Below are 25,476 nucleotides of genomic sequence, written 5' to 3' on the forward strand. Positions count from 1 at the left end.
TTTTTTTTTTTTTTGTATTTTTTCCCAAGACAGTGCCCAGTACAGTGCTCTGCACATAGTAGGTGCTCAATAAATGTTGTTGACTGACTGAGCAGCCATTGTGTGTTTAAATAATAGTTAATGATCTAAATTACGGTTTTATAAGCTATCATAAATATTGATTACTTGAAATTGATCTTAAAATATTTTTTTTTAAAATTACATGCTGTTTTTGTAAGCCATATTCATCTTTTGTTTGTTTTTACTTTAAAGAAATGCAAACAGATTGCACAGAGTAAAGAAGATGATGATGTAATAGTGAATAAACCTCATGTTTCGGATGAAGAGGAAGAAGAACCTCCTTTTTATCATCATCCCTTTAAACTCAGTGAACCCAAGCCCATTTTTTTCAATTTGAATGTGAGTATTAGTAAAGTGCTATGGCTGATGAAGCAGCACGGCTCGTGGGGCTGTTTAACTGTGGTGATGAGTAGTGACGGCATCTCCTGAACATAGGGCCGGGAGAGTTGTTGTGTGGGAGTGTGTGTGCCTAGGATGTTTGAGGATGTAGGCTTAACTCCTTTTCCTTTCGACTGCATTGGAATTGGTTAGAAGCTATAGATGGTGTGTCTGTTACCAGTGGGTTCTAATTAAATACTATATTTCAGATTGCTGCAGCAAAGCCAACTCCACCGAAAAGCCAAGTAACGTTAACAAAGGAGTTTCCTGTGTCATCCGGATCGCAACATCGGAAAAAGGAAGCGGATAGTGTTTATGGAGAGTGGGTTCCAGTAGAGAAAAATGGTGAAGAAAGCAAAGATGATGATAATGTTTTCAGCAGCAGCTTGCCCTCAGAGGTAAGTAGGAGGAACACCACATGTTTGTTTTAATAATCTGAATCTTCCATTTTATTGTTATTTTATATCTGATTTGGATTCTGTTTCACTCTTCTTAGGGCCGGGTTAAACGGCAGGGCCGGGTTAAACGACAGATGAAACAACCCGCAGCTTCTCATTTGACAGTAACTCGATGCAATTCACTTTGTGGAACGAAACCACAAAGTGAAAAGCATCGAATTGCAGAGAAAAGTGTTATCACATCCCTACCCAACATTGGGCCCTCCATGCACTTGTGGGAAGGTAGCCCAAGGTACAACTATTTAGCTTCCCGTTTTGCTTCAAGGCTCTATAGCTCTAGATTTTGGTGGTAGCAAGTTTATTGGGTGGAGGGATTGAGGGGAGAGAAGGCAGATCTCAGGTTCAACACAAGAACTGCATTGAAAAAGTTCTTTTAGGCTGATGTCAACATCTTGAGGTTCACAGCCCATTGCCCTTACGTGATAGTATCTTACTATTTCTCTGGGTTTTCAGTAAGTCCCCTTCCTTGTGCTACCTTAGCCCTTTTGAATTCTTGTGTTTAACCTGTGTTCAGCCTTGCTTCTCCATTCCCTTCTCCTTCCCCTCTTTGCTACTATTAAAAGTTGGAGGAGTGGAATTTACATATTGAAATTTCTCAAGGCAATAGTTGTATCTTGTCAAAATGACACAGTAACAATGCCAAATGTCAAAACAACCCCATTAAAATGCCGCCTGATTAAGTACTGTGCTGCTAATAAATACAGTGCACATGAGAACAGCAAAACTGTATATATATGTAAATATATATATATATCTGTATCTTTGTATGTATCTCTGTATCTGTATCTTTGCTGTGTCTTTTAATAAACAGTTTACTTTTATTTAACTTGTTGTGCAAAATCACGCTTGGGGACCGGGGCGGGCGGAGACTTGAGTGGGGGGTGGGAATTAGACCAGCAGCCGCCACCTTGCCCTTGTTGTCCAGGTGTTGGACTTAGATACCTGATGCCCTTATGGACTCCTTTGTCTTGCAGTTCTGGGATATGTAGGTCTGAGAGACCTCAACTCTTCACTTGAGGTTCCCTACTTTGGCCATAAACATTTTCCAGTAAACACTTGCAATTCTACAGATAAATCTTATGAATCAAAGTAAACAGAACTCAAACTTTTTCATGCAGTACTTTCCCCAGAGAAATTCAAAGGCGACATTTTCACTGTGTTTTTTTGACCTGCGGCATTTTGAATGGGAGCAGTTCTCTATAGTAATGCTGAACCTAAGTGCCAGTGCGGCTAGCTGATTTATAGTTAAAGGTGGTGGTCAGTATTCCCATGGAGTTCAACAAGAGAAGCAAACTATCCCATCACCAGGGAGGAGAAGAGAAGCTGGTTTGGAACAGTGCGTTACAAGTTTAGTGCTCATTTACTAATCCCCAAATCAGGCTACTGCCACATCTCAGGAGGGAAAGCTAACTGACATTTACAGCTAACTTAATCTTCTTGTAGAAGCCGGATATAAACCAGGTGAGGGCTGTACAGATTTAGATGTCCTGATATGTGCGCTTTTAGTAATTTATTACAACGTAAGCATTGAAACAGTTGGAAAGAACATAGATAGCCAGGCAAGAATCTCCTATGTGGCCAAGACTGAGTAAATTGTAGAATTGTTACAGATTTCCCTGAGAGAATGAAGGATAACTGTTGAGCCATGGGGAAAGAGCTTAGTGTACAGGTTAGTTATACTTTCTGACCAAGAAAAAGTATGATTATAACTTAGGACTGCCATCTTCACTCTCATCACTCATTGAGGCATTAGCCTCATTTCCCATCAGAAGTTAGGTTCTCAGTGAGGGGCAGTGTTGAGAGAGGATGGCAACACTGCACAGATGGAAGGCTCCCCTGCTCAGGTGAATAAAGCTGATGTCGTCCTTGGGAGAGGCGTGCGGGTGAGCTCGGATCTGCTCAGGCAGAGATTTGGACTTGGACTATAGAAAGGAACTGCAGAATCCTGAGCTTTTTAAGAGCAAAGGGACAGAATTGATTTGCATTCAAATCTGTATTTCTGTGACAGTGTTCAAGGTGCCAGAGAAAAGCTGACAAACAGTAATAGGCAGTTGGCACTTAGTAGGTACCTGCGGGTACTACTTTGTAGTACTTAGGGTTGTACTTAGGAGTACTTAGGTTGACACTGGGAGCAATGACCCTTCTGATTCTAGTAGGGCTTCAAATGAGGCTTGCTTTGTTTTTTGAGTAACATTTTTTTAAAGGCAAGGTAGTTTTTAGAAATCAGTCTTTGTTGTTTTAATAAGTATAACTGAAGTTTATAGTTCTCCAGTCTTGACCATAAAACATTTCAGCAAAGATGACAGAATTTTATCTTCATAAGGGCTAAGTTGTCTTTGTAATTCCTAATCCCACAACTGTCTTGCACCTGAGTGTGCTGATGTGAGCGAATAGACACGGATGGAACTGCATAAGTCCATGTTGTGGAAAACGACTCATCAGATCCTTCTGCCATAGCATCGTCTTCCAGAAACCAGCCAGGAGCATCCTCAGGAAGGAGGGACTACAGAACGTTCACCAGATTTGTGTGAATCTGAGTTATAAACAAAAAAGTTGGAAAGTATTAAAAGAGCAGTCCTCCAGGGCAGTTGTTGAACAAGGTCAGCGCAGGTCATTGTTCAGGGCATTAGAGTAGAACAGATGTGCAAGTGGGTGATCCGACTGTGCTCAGAACCACTAATCTGGGATGTACACATACATTTGCTTTAGAGCCGCCCAGCTCTAGTTATTGCTTGGATGTTAACAACATTTCTGTCTCAAGCAGTTTGTCGGGTTTGTATTACTGGATCTATCTACATCCTATTAGCTAAAATTCTCTTGAAATTGGAAGCTCTTAGTTTATGAAGTTTACCAGCAGTAAATCTTGACAAGGATGAAAACTGCAACTGCAGCAGAAGTACAGGCTCTTGGATTAGACACTCCAGAATGATGTGGGGCTTTGTGACTCCTGTTTCTCTAGATTTTTATAAGCTGTTAATCCCGAATTTCTCTGAAGCACTTAGGAGAAAAATATTAATTCATTTAAATAAACTCAATTATGCTATACAATTCTGAATAATAAAAATATTCACAATTCATTAAAAAACAGTGACTTAGAGATGTTCTATGTTGATATGCCTTTTCATTTTGAAGTTGACAGCATATTGTATAACCAGTCCATTTTAATAATTTTGTTAACTATTGTAAATGCTTTATATGCTCGAGTTGTTTTTCTTTAGGTATTTTTTGTTAGATTTTCTTTTATACTGTTTGAGGTGACTGCAGTCGCCTGTGTAGAAAATAATGTAGTTTAGCCTGCCTATCACACTTAACTTTTTACCTTTAGCCTTTGTCTATCAGTCACTGAAATTCTGTGAAATTCTTACAATACACTCTTTTTATTTATAGAAATCCCTGGGCTTAAGCAAAGTGGATGGAGGAGAAGTTAAAGCCCACACTGTAAAAGGGAGCCTTGTGTGTGTGCGTGTGTGATTACAGGCCACGAAACCAGATAACTTGCAATAGTGGCAGTTTTTAGAGGACCTGCGAGCAATGGGATTGTTATTAACGTGAGGGAGGGAGACTGAGCGGTCTCCTGGGTAGTACCTAGAGTAGTGCTACCACGTAGTTCCTTTACAGACGCATCTCAGACATTGGGAAGCAAGGTGACCTGCTCATCTATCAGTGGAAACAAAGTGTGGTAATAATGGGACAAATGTCTTACAGAGTTTTTAAAAATTTCTTAGTTTGTAGAAGGGCTTTATCTTGGGACATTTTTCATGTTTGTTTAATAGGCTGGTTAAGATTTTAAAACTTTTAAATGTAACAATCATCAACCATTAATTTCCTGAAATTCTAAGTTGTTAGCTGTGTAGATTTTTTTTTTTTTTGGTTTGTTTTTTGTTTGTTCATTTGTTTTAAGACGTGATCTCAACATACCTTTGGCTGGCCTGAACTCTTTATGTAGATCAGGCTGGCCTCAAACCCAGGGCCATGTGCCTCTCCCTCCTAAGTGCTCGGATTAAAGGTGTGTGCCACTATGCTCAGCCAGCTCTTGTATTTTGTGTTTTAATCAGGCTATGTAACATTTGGTTTGGGGACTGTGGTTAGTCCTTTATGTTTTAGTATATAATATGGATTGCCTCGAAAAGCTGGGTAAAATATTATAGATCTTAAAAACTTTCCCTCATCTTTTGTGGTGCTGGAGATGTAACCACAGTCCTGTCCTTGTGGGGAGATAGATGCTCTAAGGTGACTCTCCCAGCCGAGGCTGTCCTCACGCTCAGTTAGGATGGGGACTTGGTGCTTCACTTGCTAAGCCTGCTGAGTAACTGCAGTTGTACTAGGAAACAGTTGCAATTTAAACATCAAGGTCATTATATTAAACATGCCTTTTACAGTGAAATGTAAATTTCATAGGAAACTTACCAAAGGTCTGTTTTGGGCTAGAAGGAGTAGTTATGTTATTTCTCAATAACATTTCCAAGAAAAATATTGTAGGTAAAGATGTCTATAAAGGATGGAGAAGATTTAGCTTTTAGAGCTAAGTGCATTTTTTTATGGCTTATAGTTGGAAATTGGAGAGTCTGACTGGAGTGAGCAGACACATTTTCCCCAGTGCCTTAGATTTTAGTTTCTCCCTGGACCCTAACTAACACCCTATCACTTAGATTTGCAAATTGTTCTTAAACCAAAGCCATGAGATCGTTCACGTCTCATTTGGCGGCTTGGTGGGATAATTCCACTTGACAGTTTAGGTGACGTCTCAGGGAGGCCTAGGGAACATAAATTTTGGTTTGAAATAACTATATTCACATTGAAAAACCCAGGAATCACATGGAGCACATTCTTGAGTTCCGGGATTAAATCAACTCACAGTAAAAACAAAAGGTGAATACAGTGTGTTGGTGTGATTATATATAGGTTGTCTTTAGGCTTTAAAAAATATTGGGCCTGGATAATTTACTAAGCAAGTAAGAGCTTTCATTCAAAGTAAATAGTCTAATAAGCACAAAATATGGGCTTTTTTGCATTTTATGTCAGAAAAGTATGCTTTGTAGAAAAATGATTTAGTCAGAGTCTTGGGTAATTTTAATAAAGATAAGAGAAATAATATATAAGGGAATTTGAAGTTGGAAAAAAGGACACTTAGTTCTTATACATAAAATATTATTCTTAGTCCTAATAGATTTATTTTTCTAGGAACTATACACAGTATACAGTGAGATTTCATCAGCTTCTACTTAAAAAAAAAAAGAAAGCTATCTTACTGATTTATTTGTAATTTGCAAGTAGTATCTACTATTGATTCTTTGTGAAAAAAGTAATTTCTTATATCACATATTTTATAAAAAATTATGTGAAATAACTGGAAAGTACTGTTAGGTTAAATGATGAAAAAATAGTGTGTGGATAGAACTGAGTTCATGTTATAAACAAAACTCAAATAATTTCACAAGGCTTTTGGTCTGTGGTTAAGCTTTAACAAATCTGATAGCTAAGAATTTCCTTTAAGGGTGGCTTTTAAAAAGTTAAAATTACATCTGCTTACCACAAGGGCTTTGTTTCCATCTTATAAAGAAATTGTACCTAACACACACCAGGCCACTGAACTACACCTCAACCTTCGCCTTAGGTTGAAGAGGTGGATTGACAGTATTTGGGGGGAGGATTTATGGTAATAAGTGTTTGTAAATTCAAATTATCTACTGAATGTTTATCAAGGTTGTGGGTTCTCAGGACCAAAGCCTATCCATGCCCAGCTCTGCTCCCAGGAAGCATGGTGGTGAGGGAGAGCCATACAGATTGTTGTGGTGGTCCGTGTGCTTATCCACAGATCTTGCTCACTACTCTGGAAGTTACAGTCATTATCAAGTAGAGTATGAGGAATGAGTAAAGGTAAAACTACCATCTTAAATGAAGTGGCTTGTTAGTACAGAGCACAAGTTACAAGTCCATAGTGAAACGCAACAGTTACAGTTTGATATTGTAGACAATTCACAGATGAAATCAGTCAACTTAGTTCTGCCTCTCAATACTTGATGACTGACTTACCTTAAATGTCTTCTATTTTCCAGGAGTGCCCTCTTTGCCTTTTGAATCTTCTCTTTTCCAAGAATCTTAATATATAGACTATTGTTTATTTTTTATATGTAGCATCTAAGAGTATTAGGGGACTGTGGTAATTTGGGATAATTATCTCTGTTTTCTTCCTTAGCCTGTGGACATTTCAACAGCAATGAGTGAACGGGCACTTGCTCAGAAGAGGCTCAGTGAGAATGCATTTGACCTTGAAGCCATGAGTATGTTAAACCGAGCTCAAGAACGGGTATGTGGCCATCTCTAATGCTTACATGAGAGTCTCACTAACTAGATGGCTGAGTCATTACAGGGCAGGCTATGCTCGCAGGGACTAGACTGTCAGTTTATGCTTGTTACACTTGGTTCATAGGAACTCAAAACGACCTGACCTAAGAATCACCGAGAAAATGCTCATTACATACCGTGGCTAGGATTAAGTCTTACATGAAGTATAACTGTTATTTCCCATGTTTTAGCAAAGCAAACTTGCAATACTAGGTATGCATTAAATGCAGTATAAATGGCACTTGATTGCATTACACACTAGTTGGTTAGCGATGTCTACTTTTTAAAAAAATAGTTTTCTGTTGATCATTTTTTTATATTATGCCTAGATAGGGATAGCTCATTATCCCATAGGAGTAGCCAGCGATTTAGACTGTCTTGGCATTCATGTGAACACCTAGGTATGATAGCTCAGATGGCAAACAGAGCTTTGGCCATGACAACAGTTTTCCACCTATCTGTTATTTTAAAGAAAGAGTGTTATAGTGATAATTTTTTGTTGGAGATACAGGGAATACCTTCCATTGCGTTAGTGGATTTTATGGAATGCTATAACACTTATTTGAAAGACTTAGAAAAAAATAACACTATTTGGCCATTTTAGGTACCAAATCCTTTTTTTCCTCAGTGAATTAAACTGTTACCAGTGTGGCACTTTGATCAGATCAGTAATTTGACTTAGTGAAGATGGCTTCTTTTTCCTCAGATTGACGCCTGGGCTCAGTTGAACTCTATCCCTGGGCAGTTCACAGGAAGTACAGGAGTGCAAGTCCTGACACAGGAACAGCTGGCTAATACTGGTGCCCAAGCCTGGATTAAAAAGGTACAAACTGTCAAAAAATACAAAGCTAAGTTGTTTTTGTGTTGTTTTTGTGTTTTTATAATAGTACATTAGAAATGCAGAGGCAGGTAACTAACCTAAGTTCCTGAGTAAATCTGTGTGTATGCTCCAGGACGGACACTGACGACGGCTGGAGAGCCTGACACAGGCAATGCCAAATGTGTAACTAGGGCTCAAGAGCCGCTCACTTTGTATCTGAGGTTGTTCTTTTGCTGTTGGTTTTGGTGGGGGTGGTTTTCCTTGACTGTTTTGAATGCTAACTGTAGCAGACGCTGTTCAGATACTCTGCAGTTCCTATTGGACTACTAACCTAATCATTTCAGAGCAGTGCTTCTCAACAGCTTTCATCATGGGATACTTTATTACAGGCTTAGTTTTGGTGGATCACTATCCCCAAGAACCCTTTGCCACCCTAATATTCCATTCCTGTCCTTGTCCTCTCATAGTGCCTGCACCGCCTATAAATGCCTTTGCTCCTGCCTCCTATGACGTCTAGCCCCAGGTCCCTATATGGTGGTCAGCTATTAGATACAGCAAGTGGTTGGGAGGCCCTAATTAGTGCTGCATGTGGTAACCTTGTCCTGGGACTGAGAGGCTGGAGGGGGGGAGGGTGGCTTGAATGTGGGGTGGGCAGTTGTGAAAGGGGTGGTAACAGGGTGGGATGGGCTGGAGATAACTATCTGTGGACCACCATTTAGGTCCTGGTGGCCTCTGGTGATCCACAGGCTCAATTTGAGAACCACTGACTTCATGAAAAAACAGGATATGTAAGACCTAAAGTCAAGGGAGAGGACGGACATCCCATGCTGCGAAGATGTAGTGCGCCCACCCGGTCTCAGGTTCCTGCAGTGGGATTTGTCAACTCCACCTACGGCTACCTCATTGTTGGGGGAGTCTTAGGTGGTTATAAAGGGGTTTTCTGAAGAAACAAGGTCTGCTGAAGGGCTGTGGTTTGGTTGGACGGGTGATGGGAAATTTGTTTCAGGAAACTGGGAGGCTGCGTGGTCTCTCGGATTGGGAAGGTTTCTTTGTCCTGCTGTACTCCTGACTCCTTGTGTGATCGTGGGCAAGTAATTCCTTGGAATTTGTGTCTCCCAAGTGTCAAGGGGCTGGAGACAGGGTCTTGTAACTGCCTCAGAGAATGGCAGAGAGAAGGGTACTTACTGTTTGTAGAACTGGAGTGAGTGTTATTCATGGGTGTGCTCACGTTTTCAAGAGAAAGTTTGGGTTGTCTTGGACATTTAATACCATAACAGTTTCATAGCAGAAGCATTCATTACCTGTGAGTCTCTTATTAACAGATTAATATAAGGCACCATACATCCTCATTGTGCTTGCCTGGTTTTCCCCTTAAATGGTTGCACGAATATATACCTAGGGATTAGTTTTGGGGAAAAAAAGGAATAATAATAATTGGATTTATTTTATATACTAATACTTTGTATAAATTATGAAAGTGATAGTTGAAAAGTAGGGAAGAATTACGTGATCAGTTTTTTTGTGACATTGGATTTAAAACTTGGGACCTCGCATTAGGTTGTAATGAGTAAGTTTCTACCACAGAGCCCCATATTGAATCCTTCATTCATCTGGTGCTAAGGATTACAGGAAGTTAGGTACAAAGTATTTTTGAGTATTTATGCACATAATAGTTGATGCACAGTGCTTGGTACAGAGAAGCATCTGTAAGGACGTTGACTGTGAAGTGTGCTGCAACTGTGCTTCTGTATAAAGAAAGAGCAGGTGAAGGCAAGTAAGGTCCAGGGTGAGGCTTGACTTCACAAGTGGCTCCCTAAATACTTTGTCCTGAATATACTTTTGCTGTTTTTCAGTTTGTAAGTAGTCAATGTTTACTTGAGCCTGTAAAATGAATTTGCTTTATATTTTGTATAGAATATAATCTAAAAAGCAAATCATTTTGCTGCGTTACGTGTTCATCAGAGCAGGCTTTCTGTCCGTTACAGAAGTCAGCAGTAAAAGTAGAACAGTTTGTATGCACTCGAGAGTATCTGCTTCATGAAAACCACAAGAGCGCTAGTTTATTAAAATGGGCCAGGACATTTAGAGGCAATCATTTCATTCATAAGTTTTGTTTATACCCATTAACCAACCATGTTTAGAAGATATATTGAAAGGGTCATTTGGCTTTTTCTTGGACCAGCACTGTCATTGTGTATTAAAATCCACAGGGAATGCCAATAAACACCCTCTGTGTTCTTTAGTTTGTTTTAGAATACTTCTAACTTAATATAAAGGAAATATTTCATCAGTATACTCATTCATTCACTAGTAAAATATTTAAAAGGTAATTGATTCAAAGGACCTTTATTTTCTCAAATGACTTAGGACTTGATTTCATAATAATTGTTGGTTATTGTGTGATCTCATTAGATTAAGACAGGTTTTTTATACTGGGAATAGAGGGATGTGAAGATAATATAATAGCAAACAGAAGCAGAACTGGAAAACGGGGTTAATTGGGGATTTATATTGTACTCTGTCTGTACAGCTGCCCTTTTTTTTAGGAGTGTTTCCTGGAAAAGAGGGGGAGATGAACCCGGAAGTAAGTAAAGTCATTCTAGGTGTGTAGCATCAAGGCAGTTGCTATCCAAGTACCAGCTAACTTTTCTTTTTATACATCCACAATGCATGGCCTGCACCAAATGAGGAACTGAACCAGGGGTGTGTTTTTACCTCTACAGCTGCCTCCTTCCATCAGAGCACCTTGTTGAACTTAATGTCTAGTCACATGTCATTGGCATGTTTTCTTCCCAACATTTAATTATAAAGCTGGGAAACAGTGTATGCATCTTACTGTACTGTAAAAACGTGAGTGTTAAGTATTAACTTACCCAAAGAAGGAAATACGTGCATACTTGCTGATTTTGTAATGACTGGATATATATTTGGCAGAGCATTAACCTAAAATGCCGTAATGATTGGAAATAAAACATGGTTCGGAGATGTTTCAATTAGAAAGAAACAAAAGCAAACACACACAGTTCAACAGCAGAATCCATCACTGGTAGATTTGCATTGATACTTTTAAAAAGTAAAAAGAGGCACTGGACATTTCTTAACTGGAGACCACTGACTGCTGACCGTGCTGGTGCACACAGTTGTGCAGCTTAGGACATTAAGTGCTTTGCTGCTTTGATGGAAATTATGGTTCAGTGGGTTGGATACAAGAGAGATGATTGTTCACAGAATAACCTGTGAACTTTCACCCCTCTGTATGGAAACTTGTTTCAGGGCCAAATCCTTGTAGCTGTCTTCTTGCCCCGGTCAGTGCCAGCCGTACTATTCACAACACTGCTGCTACCGAGGCCTAGGTATGTAAACATTTAAGGAGTTTCTTAAAAGCCTTTTAACATCAAGCCAGGTCTTAGAGGAATTGAGTTACGTGTGGTATACTTACAGGGTGTTTCATGTGCTTATCTTCCAGCTTATTTACATGTAAATTTATTTTGTTTCATAGGGATTTTCTAAGTAAAAATATTGATACTTGCCTTATAATAGAGTGGGGAAGAAACCTGGATGACAACTGTATGTTTCTTCAGTGTCCAAACTTTTAAAACAATGTCTAGGCTTTACTCATAAATTAGGTTACCTGAGATAATATATTGACTGTTTTAACATTGCCTTCTTTTTATTTTGCAAGCTAAGAAGAGATACCAGTGAACCTAAATAGTGGACGAAAACAGGAGTGCTCCTGTTGTTGTTGTTGTTTTTGGAGGGGGGCACCGAGGGGCTACTGTTACAATTGCCATTTGACTTTCAAAGTGTTGGTAATTATAATTAGAACATATGCTACAGAACATGTTGAGTATAGAAGAACTTAAGTTGAATGCTATTACAGATCTAGACGTAAGATTTTCTTTTCTTAAGTTACCATTAACTCTGTATTTCAGTTCTAACTGTAAAATGGGGGCATTTTACCTTTTTTTTTCCTTTGGATAGGATCAGTTCTTAAGAGCAGCCCCAGTAACTGGAGGAATGGGAGCTGTTTTGATGAGAAAAATGGGCTGGAGAGAAGGAGAAGGATTAGGAAAGAACAAAGAAGGAAATAAGGAACCCATCCTTGTTGATTTTAAGACAGACCGAAAAGGTAAGTTCTTCCTGAAGTTAATACTTTTTCAGTTATATACTTGAGCCTCATTACCTCTTTGTCTTTTAAAACAAAACAAAAAACAAAACCCTATTTTGGTCCTTGTGACCATGAACTAGATACACAAATAGTGAACAACTCTTTGCTGGAGAAACCTTTTAACACATTTTCCACACATATCAGCTTATTTCTACAGATGGATAACATACTAGTTTGAGCTTTTAAAGGACAACTTGCCTTGTGTTAGTCACTATTAGGAATGAAAGTCTGCATATGACTTAAGAAAATGAATCTTGTTTTTGTTGTTAAGAGAGACCACATATGCTTGTTGTCTTTTCCCTTGCTACATTTATTGTATATGGGTGCATGAATGATACGCCAAGCATCTTTACCCATTAAACCATCCTCTTGATCCATCGTCTGTTTTTAAATGGTTTGTCTATGTGGCTGTTTTGTCTGTGTGTGCCCATAGAGCCCAGAGGAGGGCCTTGCATCCCCTATGGTTGTGAGCGGCCACGTGGTTGCATGGAATCTAATCAGTGCTCTGGAAGAACAGCCACTGCTTGCAAACAGCTGAGCCGTCTCTCCAGCTTGTTTGTTGTCTTCTGAGACAGGGTCTTGAGTGGCCTTGAACTTGTAGTTATCCTCTGCCGTGTCTGGGGCTGCCTGCGTCAGCACTGTTGGTTTATTCGCTTATCTTTATTTCTGAGGTGTTACCAGGCAGATTCAGGGAGGAGTCACCACAAGCTGTTCACTGACTTCATTGTTTAAGTCCTTAGGTATTTATATGGAGGCTGGGAGTGGTAGTGCATGTCTTTGATCTCTTAGGTTTGAGAGCTTGCTCTACTCTGAAAGTTCCACCACAGACATGCTACAAAGAGAAATCCTGTCTACAATTCTCCTGCCTTAACCTTCCCAAAATTTTGGATTATAGGCATGTGCCACACCATACAGTTTAGGCCTGATTTTTAAAAACTTGACAAGAATCCATTCAGTGTGTTAGAATTCTAGGGCACATCCACATGGAAATTCCTCAACACAATGTAGGTATGGCTTCTCAGACAGTGGCTGTGTCCTAGAACAGGTTTGAGAGATACATAGTCTAGTGTGTTCTTAACAATGGATTAGCCGAATGTTTGCTGTTTAAAGACACATGGAAAGTGGGAAGAACACTGTTGGGGCTTTATGGCATTATTCCTGTGTAGTGAGTGACTGCCTTTTTCAGGAAGATGTTAACTTAGGAATTTGTTAGGACAGCGGGTACTGACTTGATAGAAGATTTCGTCTATCTTCCTTTGTATTTTGGGCGACCACATTCTTTATTCGCTGTTTTAAAAGATGATGAATTTGTAAAGTTACTTGTAGTTAGTAGCTACCACCTTAGAGTTTTAACTCTGAGATGCTCACGGATACCTGACACTCATCTGTACACGCTGATGTCGCGTCATTTGGGCACTGTCCACCTTCATTTGGGAGGCAGTCCTACTGGCCTGGAGCCCACGAGGGACCCCACCTGCCTGTCACCCTAGTGCTGGGACTACTAATCTGTGCCAACACAGCTGGCTTTTCTGAACTCAGGCTCAGATCCTTATGCAAGTGCTGTGTTGACTGAGCTATTTCTCTGGCCCCTTTAGTTTTATCTCTTCGTAGGTATATGATTATAAAGGAAAATTAAGACTTGTCATCTGAGGATTTTAGTTGAAGGAATGGGTTTTTAGGTTTCAGTAGTGAGAGGTATCTTTTCTCCATCTATTACATTTTTAGGTGTAATAGTAAATTTGCCTTTTTTTTCCCTTCTCCTCTTAAGGTCTTGTTGCAGTAGGAGAGAGAGCACAAAAGCGGTCTGGGAACTTCTCTGCTGCAATGAAAGACTTATCAGGTGAGAACAGCCCTGCTGACCTGTTCTTGCTTTTACCCATACCTTCAATTCACAATTCCTTGCAAAGTTGATGGGAATCTTTTATAACTAGTTGTTTTTCTCTCTACAGGCAAACATCCTGTGTCTGCCTTGATGGAAATCTGTAATAAGAGAAGGTGGCAACCACCTGAATTTCTCTTGGTCCATGACAGTGGCCCTGATCATCGCAAACATTTCCTCTTTAGGGTAAATATGAACTTACATACTAATTACATATTTATGATAGAGGGTTAAGGGATGAGTGTGATATAATCAGTATTAATATTCTGTGGGTGGGTAAAGTGGGTTTTTATAAAAAGGGTACAAAATTAAAGGGGGGAGGGTATGTATGGGCGAAATGTATTTTCTAGTGGAATGTGGGGATACTTTTATTAGGGCTTTTAAAAATAGTACGGAGACTTGCATTTATTTTGCAGTTTCCTTTTTAAAATCATTTGTTGCTTCTGGGCTGAGAGTAATTTCTATAATGTGGGGTTTGTAATTTATAGTTATTTTTAGAATTTAGTGAAAAAGTACAAAGCTAATAGATATTAAAGTTTGATGCTGTTCTTATTGTATGTTTTTCTTGAATAGGTATTGAGAAATGGAAGCCCTTACCAGCCCAATTGTATGTTTTTCTTGAATAGGTATTGATAAATGGAAGCGCTTACCAGCCCAGCTTTGCCAGCCCTAATAAGAAGCATGCTAAAGCCACAGCAGCTACTGTGGTTCTTCAAGCAATGGGCCTTGTACCAAAGGACCTCATGGCTAATGCCACTTGCTTCAGGAGTGCCTCACGTAGATAGATTGAGGTTTTATATTAATCATTCAGATAATTTTACTCTGCATCACAATGTATTTCCTCCTTAATGTTGTAAATATTTCACAATTTAAGACATTGTGTAAAAAGCAATCTGTACAAACATCTCCAGGCTTTCGTTTTTGTACCATGGAAATTGTATTTAACCATACAGGGTTTTGGTATGTTTATATTGTTTACCTTAGTGATGTATTTGTTTAAGTGGCTAACATCAAAACAATTGTTTGAGGGCATCAGTAATATTCAGTGTGGAATGTTAAATAACGCTTTTATACTGTATTTTGTACTATGATGTAACTTCCCTTCCTTACGGCTAGGCTGCTGTAACACTTGCCTGTAATCAGTGAAGGGCTGTGCACCTTGTACTATTTCACAATGGGTTCTGCTGGACAGATACTGGGCCAGTGTTATTAAGGTAGTGAAGCAAGATCTGTTCCACAGGGCTAATGCCACCATCTCCCCCTTTTTGTAGAGATTACTAAGAGAAAGTGATACATTGTGTCATGATCAGTACTAAGTCCTGCATTCCCATTAAAGCCACTTGACTTGGGTCATAAGAAGGAAGTCAAAATGGAAGTCCAACTAGAATTTTACTTCAGAGGCCAAGTACATATTAGTATGGCTTGAGTTGTGATATAGTTTTACTTTGATGTGCATTTTGAATTTCAGCTACACCTAGATAGACGTAAATAATAAAAATGCTGTAACCAACTTATCTAATAAAAATTGGCAACCAGCCGCTATTTTGTTGACTGAGGAAGTTTAAGTTTATGTTAATTTTTTAGGGTCTGATAGAATATTCATGTGTATTACAGTGGTATTCATATGCTATGTCTCTAAACTTTATTTTCAAAAGCTTAAGGCCCAAATACAAACTTCTCTGGAATAAATGTTGTGTCTTATTCTCTGGCTTTTATGGAACACATATAACTAAGCACTATTTGTTTCTTACCAATTCTTGTGATTTCTATGCACGTTTATTTAAAAATGCTGAATTTTATACACACATGCAAACACAGATTACCTGTAAGCATACTAAATAGTATGACTATAATAGTGTGACATGACTGAGCACCCAGCACTTAGATGAAGTACAAAATAGCCTACCATCTGACTTGACACATAAGACCAAACAGAGCAGAGGAACTAGAAATCATTAGTAAAAATGCTGATTTCCCTACGTCTTGAAAGAACTCACTGCTCGTCTAAGGTACAATGTGGATGCTTTTGTTCTGAGCATTAGTCTCCACTGGAATAATTGCTACAGGTACTCTCAGTTTCTCAATTGTAATAAAACACTGACTTTTCCACTCAGGTTAACAATAAGTTGCAGGGATAGAACTCTTATTTGAATTATCTGAGGTATTAAGGAAGCTCCTTGCATCTTCATCTCTGAAAATGTATGAAAATAATAAAAGCAAAATCTTGATTTAAAACCTAATGCTATTGCATGTAATAAGTTAATATAAAAATGTTTAAGAACATTTCAGTATTTTAAAATATATTCTTCCAAACGAACTTTAAAAGCCAGAGGCCTACGAATCTTGCATTTCCTTGCTAGGAAGCTTTTTCCTCAGATTCCTTTTAGGCTTACTTTGGTGTTCAGGATCTCCAATTTAAAATGTAGTCACTCATTTCCACACTCCGCAAGGATGACTTCCCCAGCACTGGCGTCTGACTGAGCTGCTCCAGGGTTTTAGGATGCAGCCCACAGTTAGCAAGGTCCTTATGAGCAACTTTCTGCAAAAACACAAGTCCACAGCCATAAAGCACATTAGTTCTTGAACACCGAGGTTTTGTTGTTTTTAAAAGATTTATACAAGTACACCAGAGCTGTCTTCAGACACACCAGAAGAGCGATCCCATTACAGATGGTTATGAACCACCATGTAGTTGCTGGGAATTGAACTCGGGACCTCTGGAAGAGCAGTCAGTTTTCTTAACTGCTGACCCCTCTCTCTTGCTGCTTGGAACACCAAGTTTTTAATAATCCCCATAAAGACTTGCCAATAAATGGCTCAGTCAATCACAGCTAGAAGATGATCCTAATAATTTCTGTAGTATGAAAATCCTAAATTAACTAGTCTATTAGGCTTGATAGATACCGGGCCAATTAAAGGACTGTAAACTATCTTTAAAAAGTCAATCCAAAATAAGTAACTAAGGCTTGAAGATGGTTTAGTGTTAAAACACTTGCTGTACAAGTGTGATAACCAGAGTTGGAGGCTATCTAGAACGCCCAAGAATGCTGGGCAGACATGGTTTGCACTTGTAATTCGTCTGAAGGTGGCACACAGAGACCAGCTAGCAAGACTAGCCACGTTCGGACATTCAGGTCTTGAGGAAAAAACTACACTGATGACCGAGGTAGAAGAGCAGCTCGGGGTGAGCTCACTTACTCCCAGGTACGCTTAAACACATGCAGAACTGCAAGTTATGTACACAGACATGAGAAACGGGAAAAATAGCTGGGGTAAATCCGTATTTCCATAAACTACAAAGGAATCAGGAATTAATATTTAGCGTTTCCTAAATTCGTGAAATTTATCTTATGTGCATGTAGATATTAATTTGTAACTTGTTTTCAAACGATATAAATTTGGCATAAGTGACATTTACCCCAGCAAGAGGATACAGGGTATGACTGAGTCTACTTACTCTGTCCAGTTCTTTATCCAGAGACAGGCCAACATTGAATACTGCAGTTGGCTCGTGTGCATACAGTCCTGCAGAGAAGGACCCTCTCTGTGAAGATCGGAGTAGCATGCTCATAGAATGCAATGCATGAGGCATGACAGGACCTGTGATATCCAAACTAAACTTATCGCTGTATCCAGAAAGAGCTTGCGTCTTTACATTACTGCTCCGTGCCTTCAGAACATTTAAAAAAAAGTCATGTGGTACAGAAAATTAGTAAAAGGGATTTGACATAACTCATGTCACCTAGCTCTCAAGCAAAAACAAAACTCCTGTGAATTCGACTTGGATCAAGCTGCTTGTCTAGTAGGCCTCTTCCCCCATGCAGTCTCAGTGCCGACACAGAGCCCAAAGTATGCAAGAACAGTTTACAATTATGAAAACTTGTTTATATGCTATATATATACACACCACACACACATATACACACACATTTTTTTGAGATCGGGTCTTACTATGTAGGCCTTACTGTTCCTTAACTCACTGAGATCTGCTTGCCTCTGCCTCCCGTGTGCTGGGATTAAAGGTATGGCCACAACGACTGGCCTTGTATTTTCTCAAATGTATGCACACCCAGTTGTGCCTGCTCTCTGTGGGGGTAAGAAGGCATCAGAACCCTTGGCACTGAAGTTACCAATGGCTGTGACCACCATGTGGGTGCTGGGAACTGAATTTGGGTCTTCTGCAAGAGCAGCCAGTGCTCATATTTAAATACTGAGCCATCTCCCCAGTCCCTAGAATTATTTTTTAAAAATTGAGAATTTGAGCTAGGAACGGTGGCACTCGCTTTTAATCCCAGCACTCAGGAGGCAGAGGCAGGTGGATCTCTGTAAACTTGAGATCAGAGTGGTCTATGTCCAGGACAGCCAGAATTACAGAGAGCCCAGGTTTACATAAACAACCAAGTTGCTGGACTGTATGTAGATGAAGTAAACACTTACCTTAAGCATTTGCATGGAGGCACCTCGGAAGGCTACTGGGGATAAGAGAGTGGGTGGGAGACCTGCCTGTGCACCTGAGGTAGCAACTAAACTCTTGCAGTTGATCAAAAAATTGAGCAGTTTGAAGGTGTTGAGTCCTTTCACCAGTACGACAGACTCAGGTCTGTGGTCCATTTGTACTTCATGTTTTTCTTTACGTCTGAAGACAACAGTCAAGGAAAGCAAAAGTAACCCACAGAGGCGCAGCCAGCTGCCTGGGTGGGCGGGCTCCAGAGACCTGGGCCTTCCAGTCTCAGTCACAGCTTGAATGAAATGCTGACCATCTGAATATGAGAAACCAACAAACACTCATACTTGAGCAGCAAGGACTGTGTTAAACCAGTGTTAGAATCCCTAACCCAGTGGAAGTTCTTAACAGAAAGGATACAGCTTGATAGAGATCACGTCTGGCTTCTTAATTTGATCTTGCACGCCTATCTCTTCCAGCCAAGAAAAACTCTCCTCTTCATCTTCGTCACTGACTGTCTGCTCCCTAGGAAACTCTATAGTTAGAAGCACATAGTCACAGAGCTGATGCTGTTACAAACCGACGGCCTTGAGTTTGAATTAGAGAACTCATGAAAGTGAATATGCAAAGGGCTTATGATTACGTACTCCTCAGATTCCAGGCTTGGGTCTCGAACTTTCTTCTTAGGGCCAATTTCTTCTAGTAAAGGCAGAGAAAATTCAATACCTACATCAGAAAATATAATCCAATTTTCTTCCATTAACCAGGAGTGTCCTACTTTCAGGCTACACAGACTAAGTTTTCTATAAAAAGGGACTTGTCTCTCCTTTCTGCCCTTTCTAGACCCACTAACTGAGCAGATAGCATGGTTTTAAAATTATTAAAGGAAAGGTTAGACGATTTTTAATATCAAAGAATCTAGGACTGGTGAGAGGGTTTAGTGGGCAGAATCTGCCAAGTTTTATGACATCTGAGTTCACATCCTAGAACTCACATTAATGGAATGGAAGGACTCTTTGAAGCTGTCTCTACATGTGTGCCTTGGTATGTGTGTGCCCACAGAAACACATGCATACATACAAAATAAGTGTCCAATTTGTTTTAAAAAGCAGAGTATATTCAATAAGGCAGTGCCTTACAGGACCTAATGTGTGCTTTACCTCAGAGTTCAGAAAGGGGACATAAGTAACTTCCAGACACATTTCAGATGCCTTGACCAGCAGGGAGAAAAGGAAAAACAAAACTAAAGCTCATAAAATACTGATGACCAATTATAAAAGATGAATTTTTTTTTTTTTTTTTTTTTTAGTGCCTATAGGTGTTTGTGTCCGGGAACCACTTATGTGTCTGGTGCTTACAGAGGGCACATCTGATCCCCTGGGGCTATAGTTGGAAGGCTTTTAGCCATCACGGGGATGCTGGGAATTAAACCCAGGTCCTAGGTAAGAACAACCCATGCTTGTTAACACGAAGTCTTCCCTCCAGCCCCTAAAGTTTAGCATTTAAGGCAAGAGGAGTCTTGCCTTCAAAGCTGCAGCTATTACCTTCGTTTCTCATAGCTTCTCTTAAGCCTCTTGTCGTAGGGGATATGAGCGCCGTGATCACACTGCTTCCAGCCAGTCCTGCTGCCCGGAACAGGACGGTGAACTGATAGGAGCAGACGTAGAAATAGGGACAAAGCTTTGTCCTCAGCAGGTTATACAGAGACGTGAGACTCACAGACCTAGGGAGGAAGGAAGGGTTTCCAGGTGTTAAAATATTTTAAATTCAATTCTGAATGAATTTAATTGTTAATTAATTTTTTTCTAACATGTAGATAAAAACCCAACATTTCAAATACTGAGTTGAGTTTCTGAAGTTGTGTAATTTTGCATTTGAGGGCTGCAGATGTTCTTTCAAGCAGCTTTTTTACCTGGTCCCAAACCATGAACAACTTCTGATGAGAAAGCATCGACTGACAAGAAGCTGGAAGACTTACCTTTTGCTCTGTTTGTCCAGGACATACATTATACACTGTGTACTATACAGCTGATAATGGTCACGTTGGGAAAAAGCAAATGTAAGTCCTGGTCACTACGTGTCTGACAACATCCCCAAACACAGAGAGCTACTCAGCATCAGCCCTTCCGCTGACACCCAGCCGCCAGCAGGGAGAAAAGGAAAAACAAAACTAAAGCTCATAAAATACTCCGCACGCTCACCTCTGCAATGCGCTATCTTACCAGTCGCTCATTAAAGCATGCTGCAGGGTCTCATCAGCTGACCATGGGCTTGTCTTTGCAGCCATTTTCCTATCAGCTCCAATTCGAGGGAAGAGTGGCAGCCATGAAAAGGCAGGGTGAAGCCAGTAGACCAGAGCCTGCTGGAAGGCGCAGCGCAGCACAGTGGACAGTTTGGGATCCTAAATTTCAGTGGGGAGAGAGGTGACTTTTACTCACCACGAAGGTGACATTTCACTAGAAACACTGAACATATCACACACTTAGTCTAATCAATTTTCTAAGAAGATTTTTATTTGTTAGTTGGGGATAAATGGCACACACCCTTAATCCCAGCAATTAGGAGGAAGGATGACCTACGAGAGGCCAGTCTGGACTGCATAAGGAGTCCCAGGAAAGTCAGGGCTATGTGGAAAGATTGTGCCTCAAACACCCCCACCACTCCCCAGAAATGATTTTTATTTTTAATTTTTTGTTTGCCTGTACTATATTATAGGTGCCAGTAGAAGGCCTGGAGCTGGAGCTCTGAGCAGTGGGAACGTGGGTCCTCTCTCAGGAGGAGCAGTGGGAATGTGGGTCCTCAAGAGGAGCAGTGTTCTCTCTTCACCTCTGAGCCGTCTTTGTAGCCCAGTCTAAGAATTCTTAGTACAATAATTACAAGGGAGACCTTAGCAACTGCTAAGAGGTTAAAATGCAGCCCACATTTGCTTTCTGGACAGCAAAGTGTGTGTTGACCCCGCACTGGAGAGAGCACACTCGTGGAGATGGGACATTCTGTCTCTGCCTTCCCTGAGAACAATGGCGAGCTACTGGATGATCGGAAGAGGGGTGTGCATGGAGGACTCTTCCCATAGGACAGCACCAAGTCCCCCCACCCCTGGGGCATGCAGCCTCAAAAGTAGTGAACCCCACTAAGTACAAACTTTCCTCATCTATTTATCCAGAAATATATCTTAAGTCCTATTTTCAGCAAACCGTTACAACCTAGTCTGCATTCATGAGCTGCTTCATGATAATTAAACTACTCTGAGGCCATTCTAGAATTCATTTATTATTTAATTTATTAAGAACCACAGTATACCCAGCACTCGAGAGGCAGAGGCAGGCAGGTCTCTGTGAGTTCGAGGTTAGTCTAGTATATAAAGTGAGTTCCAAGACAGCCAGGGCTATACAATACACTAAGACCCTGTCTCAAAAACTGACAAACTTAACAAAACCACAAACACCAACAAACAATGAGCAAAACTTCATCAGCTACTGTAATTCAATTGTCTATGTTTTCTTAAAAACCTAAGAAAAGGATGGTTTAGAGAGGACACTGCCTGCCTACACTACTGTTTTATCTCCAGTCTCTAGCTGTACTGAGCACTTCTTAACCTGACAAACAGGAAGTGAAAGTACCTTTTGGGAGAAATGACATCAACTTCTGGACTCTATACATGTCAGAAGAACAGCTCATGTTACATTGAGGAAAGAGCCTTCTATACTTAATTTGAAACACTAGCCTAGGTTGACAGGGGCTGGAGATTAACAGCATTACAGGAACCTGAGTTTGGAACTCGGGACCCAGACAACAAGTTGAGATTATCCTGTGCCTGACTGTGACCCCAGGACTGAGGAGAGTGGAGCCAGGAGAGTTGCTGGCATGGCCATGCCACCAGACTAGCTAAAGAAAATGAGCCCTAAGCTCATACAATCCCTGTTTCAAGGCAACAAGGCAGAGAAGGAAAGACCGGGACACAAAACTAGATCCTTAGACTCTGTCCTGATACCTGCAATGTGCAGACGCAGACACACATACACACGCAGACACACACACACACACACATACACACGAACATACATCCCTTCCTCTCAGGCTCCTTCATTTCGGACTTACCTGTATACTCTGGGGTAAAGTCACTTCTGTTGCCCTACAATGCTGGACAAGTCCTTGGGCTTCTTCCTGTGCTTTCAAATGATCTGCCCAGGAAAAGGGTTGAGAAGAGGTGAAAAGGAGTCGGGTTTTAATACTCCAGTCCACAGGTAACTCAGTACCATCTGACGACCAAGTGTCCGATTCAGACAACGATACACGTTGACTCTTAGGAAAACAAAGAATACAAAAATTAGTATTTCAAGGAAAATCTTTTAATAAAGAGGTATCAGTTCTACTCCTGGTTGCTAAATGTCAAAATTTATGAATGGTCTAATATTAAAAATGGATTATACCTAACAAGTCGGGAGGGAGGTAAACTAAGCTATTGAGAGGTCTCAGAGCACAGAGATGACTCACTGGGTAATAGCACGTGCCACTAAGGCTGACAGTTTGAGTCGGAGGGAGAGAACTGACCCGAGAGGACATAAAGTACATAAAGCCAGGTGGGGCGGGGCTGGAGGGTCCTGGCTCACGTCTGAGTTTTCATACTTCTATACTATAGACAGCAAAGTAGAAATGTTTCCAGTATCCATCCTCTACCCCCTCCCCCCCCCCCAGCCCCAGAGAGTTTCTCTGCATGGCGCTTGCTCTCCTGGAACTCACTCTTATAGACCAGGCTGGTCTCAAATGCAAAGATCCACTTGCCTCTGCCTCTAAGCCCACTTACGTTCTTAGTATTTAAAAAGTCTCTTGTAAGGCTCAGAACTATTGAGACAATAGTTTAGAGACAAAAGCTCTTTCTTTAGGCTTAGCAATCTTGGTAGAACTTTTAAAGGGTTTTAAAAACATTACCTGCAGTTTAAAAAAAAAAAAAACATACAAAGAAAAAACAATTATAGTCAACTAGCTGCACAAGTCCGTATTGGCCACTCCCTTAGGGAACATCATACAAAGATCCTGTCAGGGAACTGCCTCCCGAAGACTATGTGAACACTAGCATGGGTCTTGGGCACTCTCAGCCTGTTCCCAGAGGGGGAAAAATGCATCTACCTGTAACTATGAGCGAGGGAGGGCAGACTGCTTCTCAACTTGTAGGAAGTGTTGGGCTTGATCCCCAGCACAAAGCAGGCTTTGGCCACCAGAGCCCATGTCTAGTATCAAAACACCTGTATAGAAATAATCACTCTCAAGTTTCTCTTTTCTTCTCAGAGAAGGTTCTCATGTGTCCCAGGCTGGCCTCAACTGTCTCTGCATCTGAGGATGCTATCAAACGCCTGGCAATCCCTCCTTCAGTCCACTGAGACAGCTCTAAGTGTGCAGCGTCGTGTCCCATGCGATCCATGGGATTCCTGGAGATCTCCAGCCCCGAGGTCTTTCAACATTAGGCAAGCATTTTTACAAACTGAGGTTCAGTCCCAGACTTTGAATTCGTTCCTAGAACTAATTTTTTCAAGAGAAAAGCTTTTGAGAAGTATGTTTATTAGAATATACATTATATTCAGCCTTTTGAAAGTATTTCCTAGGCTAAGCCATTGAGATGGCTCAGAAGGTAGAGGCACTTGCTTCTGGCCTACCTGACAACCTGAGTTCAAGCCTCTTACTCGCACAGTGGAGGGACTGACCTCTACACACACACTTGTGGCACAAAGAAATGTAGTTTTTAAAAGTACCTGGGACAGTTCCGTGCCAGTTCTTTCATGAGATGAGGCGTCCTCCCACAGCAAGTTATTTTCTTCATTGGGATCTAGAAGCTGAGGGTAAGAAACGAGTTGTCCTTTTAAAACCTAAGCGATGAGGGAATGTGAACTATGTAAGGGCTCACCTGGCACACCAGTTTCTCAGGAGAGTGAGTGGAAGCTCACATCCATACTGTACCATTTGTTTCACTGCAGATTTGTGCCTGAACATATCTAAACGGGAGGAAAGGCCAGACTTTGACGCATTTAATAACTGATACATAAATCTTAGACCAAAAGTTCCAAAAAAGCTTTATGAGTAAAACCAACATTTGTAAATTCTGACCCGATTTATCTTCAACAGTCCACAGTAATTTCAAGTGCCTGAGAAAAAGGTCTTGAAGGATGGTGAGAAGGCAGATTCTGTGGCTTTCCATCCCAGTTCTGAGGACTTTTCGAGCCACCTTCCCGTGTATCCATCCCTAAGTCCTTCTTACAGGTCTTCGAGGGCAGCCACCCCCTCCCCCGCCCCAGCTCGGGACATCAGCCTGCGGCGGCTGTTCGCGCCCATTCCCACCCCTGACACCCGGCTGCCGGACGCGGAGACTCACCGGGCCCGACGCCCCCTGAGGACCGCGGAGCGGCTCTTCGCTGGCCTCGTCGGAGACTCGCGGCCGGTTGTCCAGGCGGGCGAAAGGGTTCCTGCGGGCGATGGTCGCGGCGGCGCCTCCTCTGCCGCCCGCGGTCGGGAAGGGGCGCAAGGGCAGCCCAGCCGCCAGCGCGGCGCGGCGGGGCGCGGGCTCCGGCAGTGAGGCGGGCACGGCGGCACCATGGTCCCGAGACCTTTTCCGGCGGAGCCGCACGGTCTCAGGCGGCCTCTTGAAGCTAGGCGAGTAGCCGGGCACCGAGACAGCCATTGCGCAGCACCGAGGCAGCTCCGCAGCCCTGCCGGGGCTTCCCGCGCGCCCCGGCCCCGCCCAGACCCCGCGCTGCTCACGGACTGGAGGCTCCTGAGGCCCCGCCCCGCCACGGGCCCGCCCCGACGGAGCATGCGTGCCAGGCCGTGCCGCCCCGCCCAACAGATTTCCCGGTGGCCGCTTCCGGCCGGGCGCGCGCAGCTGGCGGCTCTCCTGCTGCGAGGCCGGCGTCGCTGAGAACGCGACGGCCGCGC

General features: G+C 41.5%; 2 protein-coding genes across 9 annotated transcripts in view; one reads left to right on the forward strand and one right to left on the reverse strand.

Annotated features, from left to right (window-relative positions):
• Positions 1 to 15,797, forward strand: part of Son (SON DNA binding protein) — a 31,979-nt gene extending 16,182 nt beyond the window's left edge. The window contains exons 5-12 of one of the 7 annotated variants that reach the window (XM_021184621.1): positions 253 to 399; positions 648 to 836; positions 7,093 to 7,203; positions 7,948 to 8,064; positions 12,043 to 12,190; positions 13,998 to 14,069; positions 14,179 to 14,294; positions 14,682 to 15,797. In XM_021184621.1, the coding sequence (XP_021040280.1) occupies positions 253 to 399; positions 648 to 836; positions 7,093 to 7,203; positions 7,948 to 8,064; positions 12,043 to 12,190; positions 13,998 to 14,069; positions 14,179 to 14,294; positions 14,682 to 14,741 (960 nt within the window). In that variant the 3' untranslated portion in view covers positions 14,742 to 15,797. Of the gene's footprint in view, positions 1 to 252; positions 400 to 647; positions 837 to 934; positions 1,660 to 7,092; positions 7,204 to 7,947; positions 8,065 to 8,528; positions 11,416 to 12,042; positions 12,191 to 13,997; positions 14,070 to 14,178; positions 14,295 to 14,681 lie in introns of those variants that run through there. The other 6 variants (XM_021184620.1, XR_003835160.1, XR_003835159.1 and 3 more) reach the window with 6 other exon arrangements.
• Positions 3,171 to 25,269, reverse strand: Donson (downstream neighbor of SON). Of its 2 annotated transcripts, XM_021184628.2 has the most exons (11): positions 24,917 to 25,269; positions 24,300 to 24,380; positions 22,651 to 22,854; positions 20,775 to 20,953; positions 20,097 to 20,275; positions 19,200 to 19,278; positions 18,973 to 19,077; positions 18,546 to 18,744; positions 17,566 to 17,778; positions 16,502 to 16,647; positions 3,171 to 3,429 (listed from the first exon to the last, which is right to left on the reverse strand). In XM_021184628.2, exons 1-10 carry the CDS (start codon positions 25,220 to 25,222, stop codon positions 16,510 to 16,512), a joined length of 1,683 nt encoding a protein of 560 aa, XP_021040287.1. In that variant the 5' UTR covers positions 25,223 to 25,269; the 3' UTR covers positions 3,171 to 3,429; positions 16,502 to 16,509. The 2 variants fall into 2 exon arrangements, with proteins under 2 accessions (XP_021040287.1, XP_021040286.1); XM_021184627.2 differs by lacking the exon at positions 3,171 to 3,429 and having other exon boundaries at positions 15,866 to 16,647.
• Between the last annotated feature and the right edge of the window lie 207 nt (positions 25,270 to 25,476).

The sequence above is a fragment of the Mus caroli genome, chromosome 16, assembly GCF_900094665.2.
Source record: "Mus caroli chromosome 16, CAROLI_EIJ_v1.1, whole genome shotgun sequence".
In the NCBI taxonomy this organism is placed as follows: domain Eukaryota; kingdom Metazoa; phylum Chordata; class Mammalia; order Rodentia; family Muridae; genus Mus; species Mus caroli.

What these genes read in the sequence shown, in the direction of transcription:
- Donson (XM_021184628.2), bottom strand. Translation starts at nt 25,222, where the DNA reads ATGGCTGTCTCGGTGCCCGGCTACTCGCCTAGCTTCAAGAGGCCGCCT. An exon ending in CTCAGGGGGCGTCGGGCCCG is followed by an intron (nt 24,381 to 24,916) that starts GTGAGTCTCCGC and finishes TCTTACCCTCAG; the next exon opens with CTTCTAGATCCCAATGAAGA. An exon ending in CCTCCATGCAAATGCTTAAG is followed by an intron (nt 17,779 to 18,545) that starts GTAAGTGTTTAC and finishes AATGTTCTGAAG; the next exon opens with GCACGGAGCAGTAATGTAAA.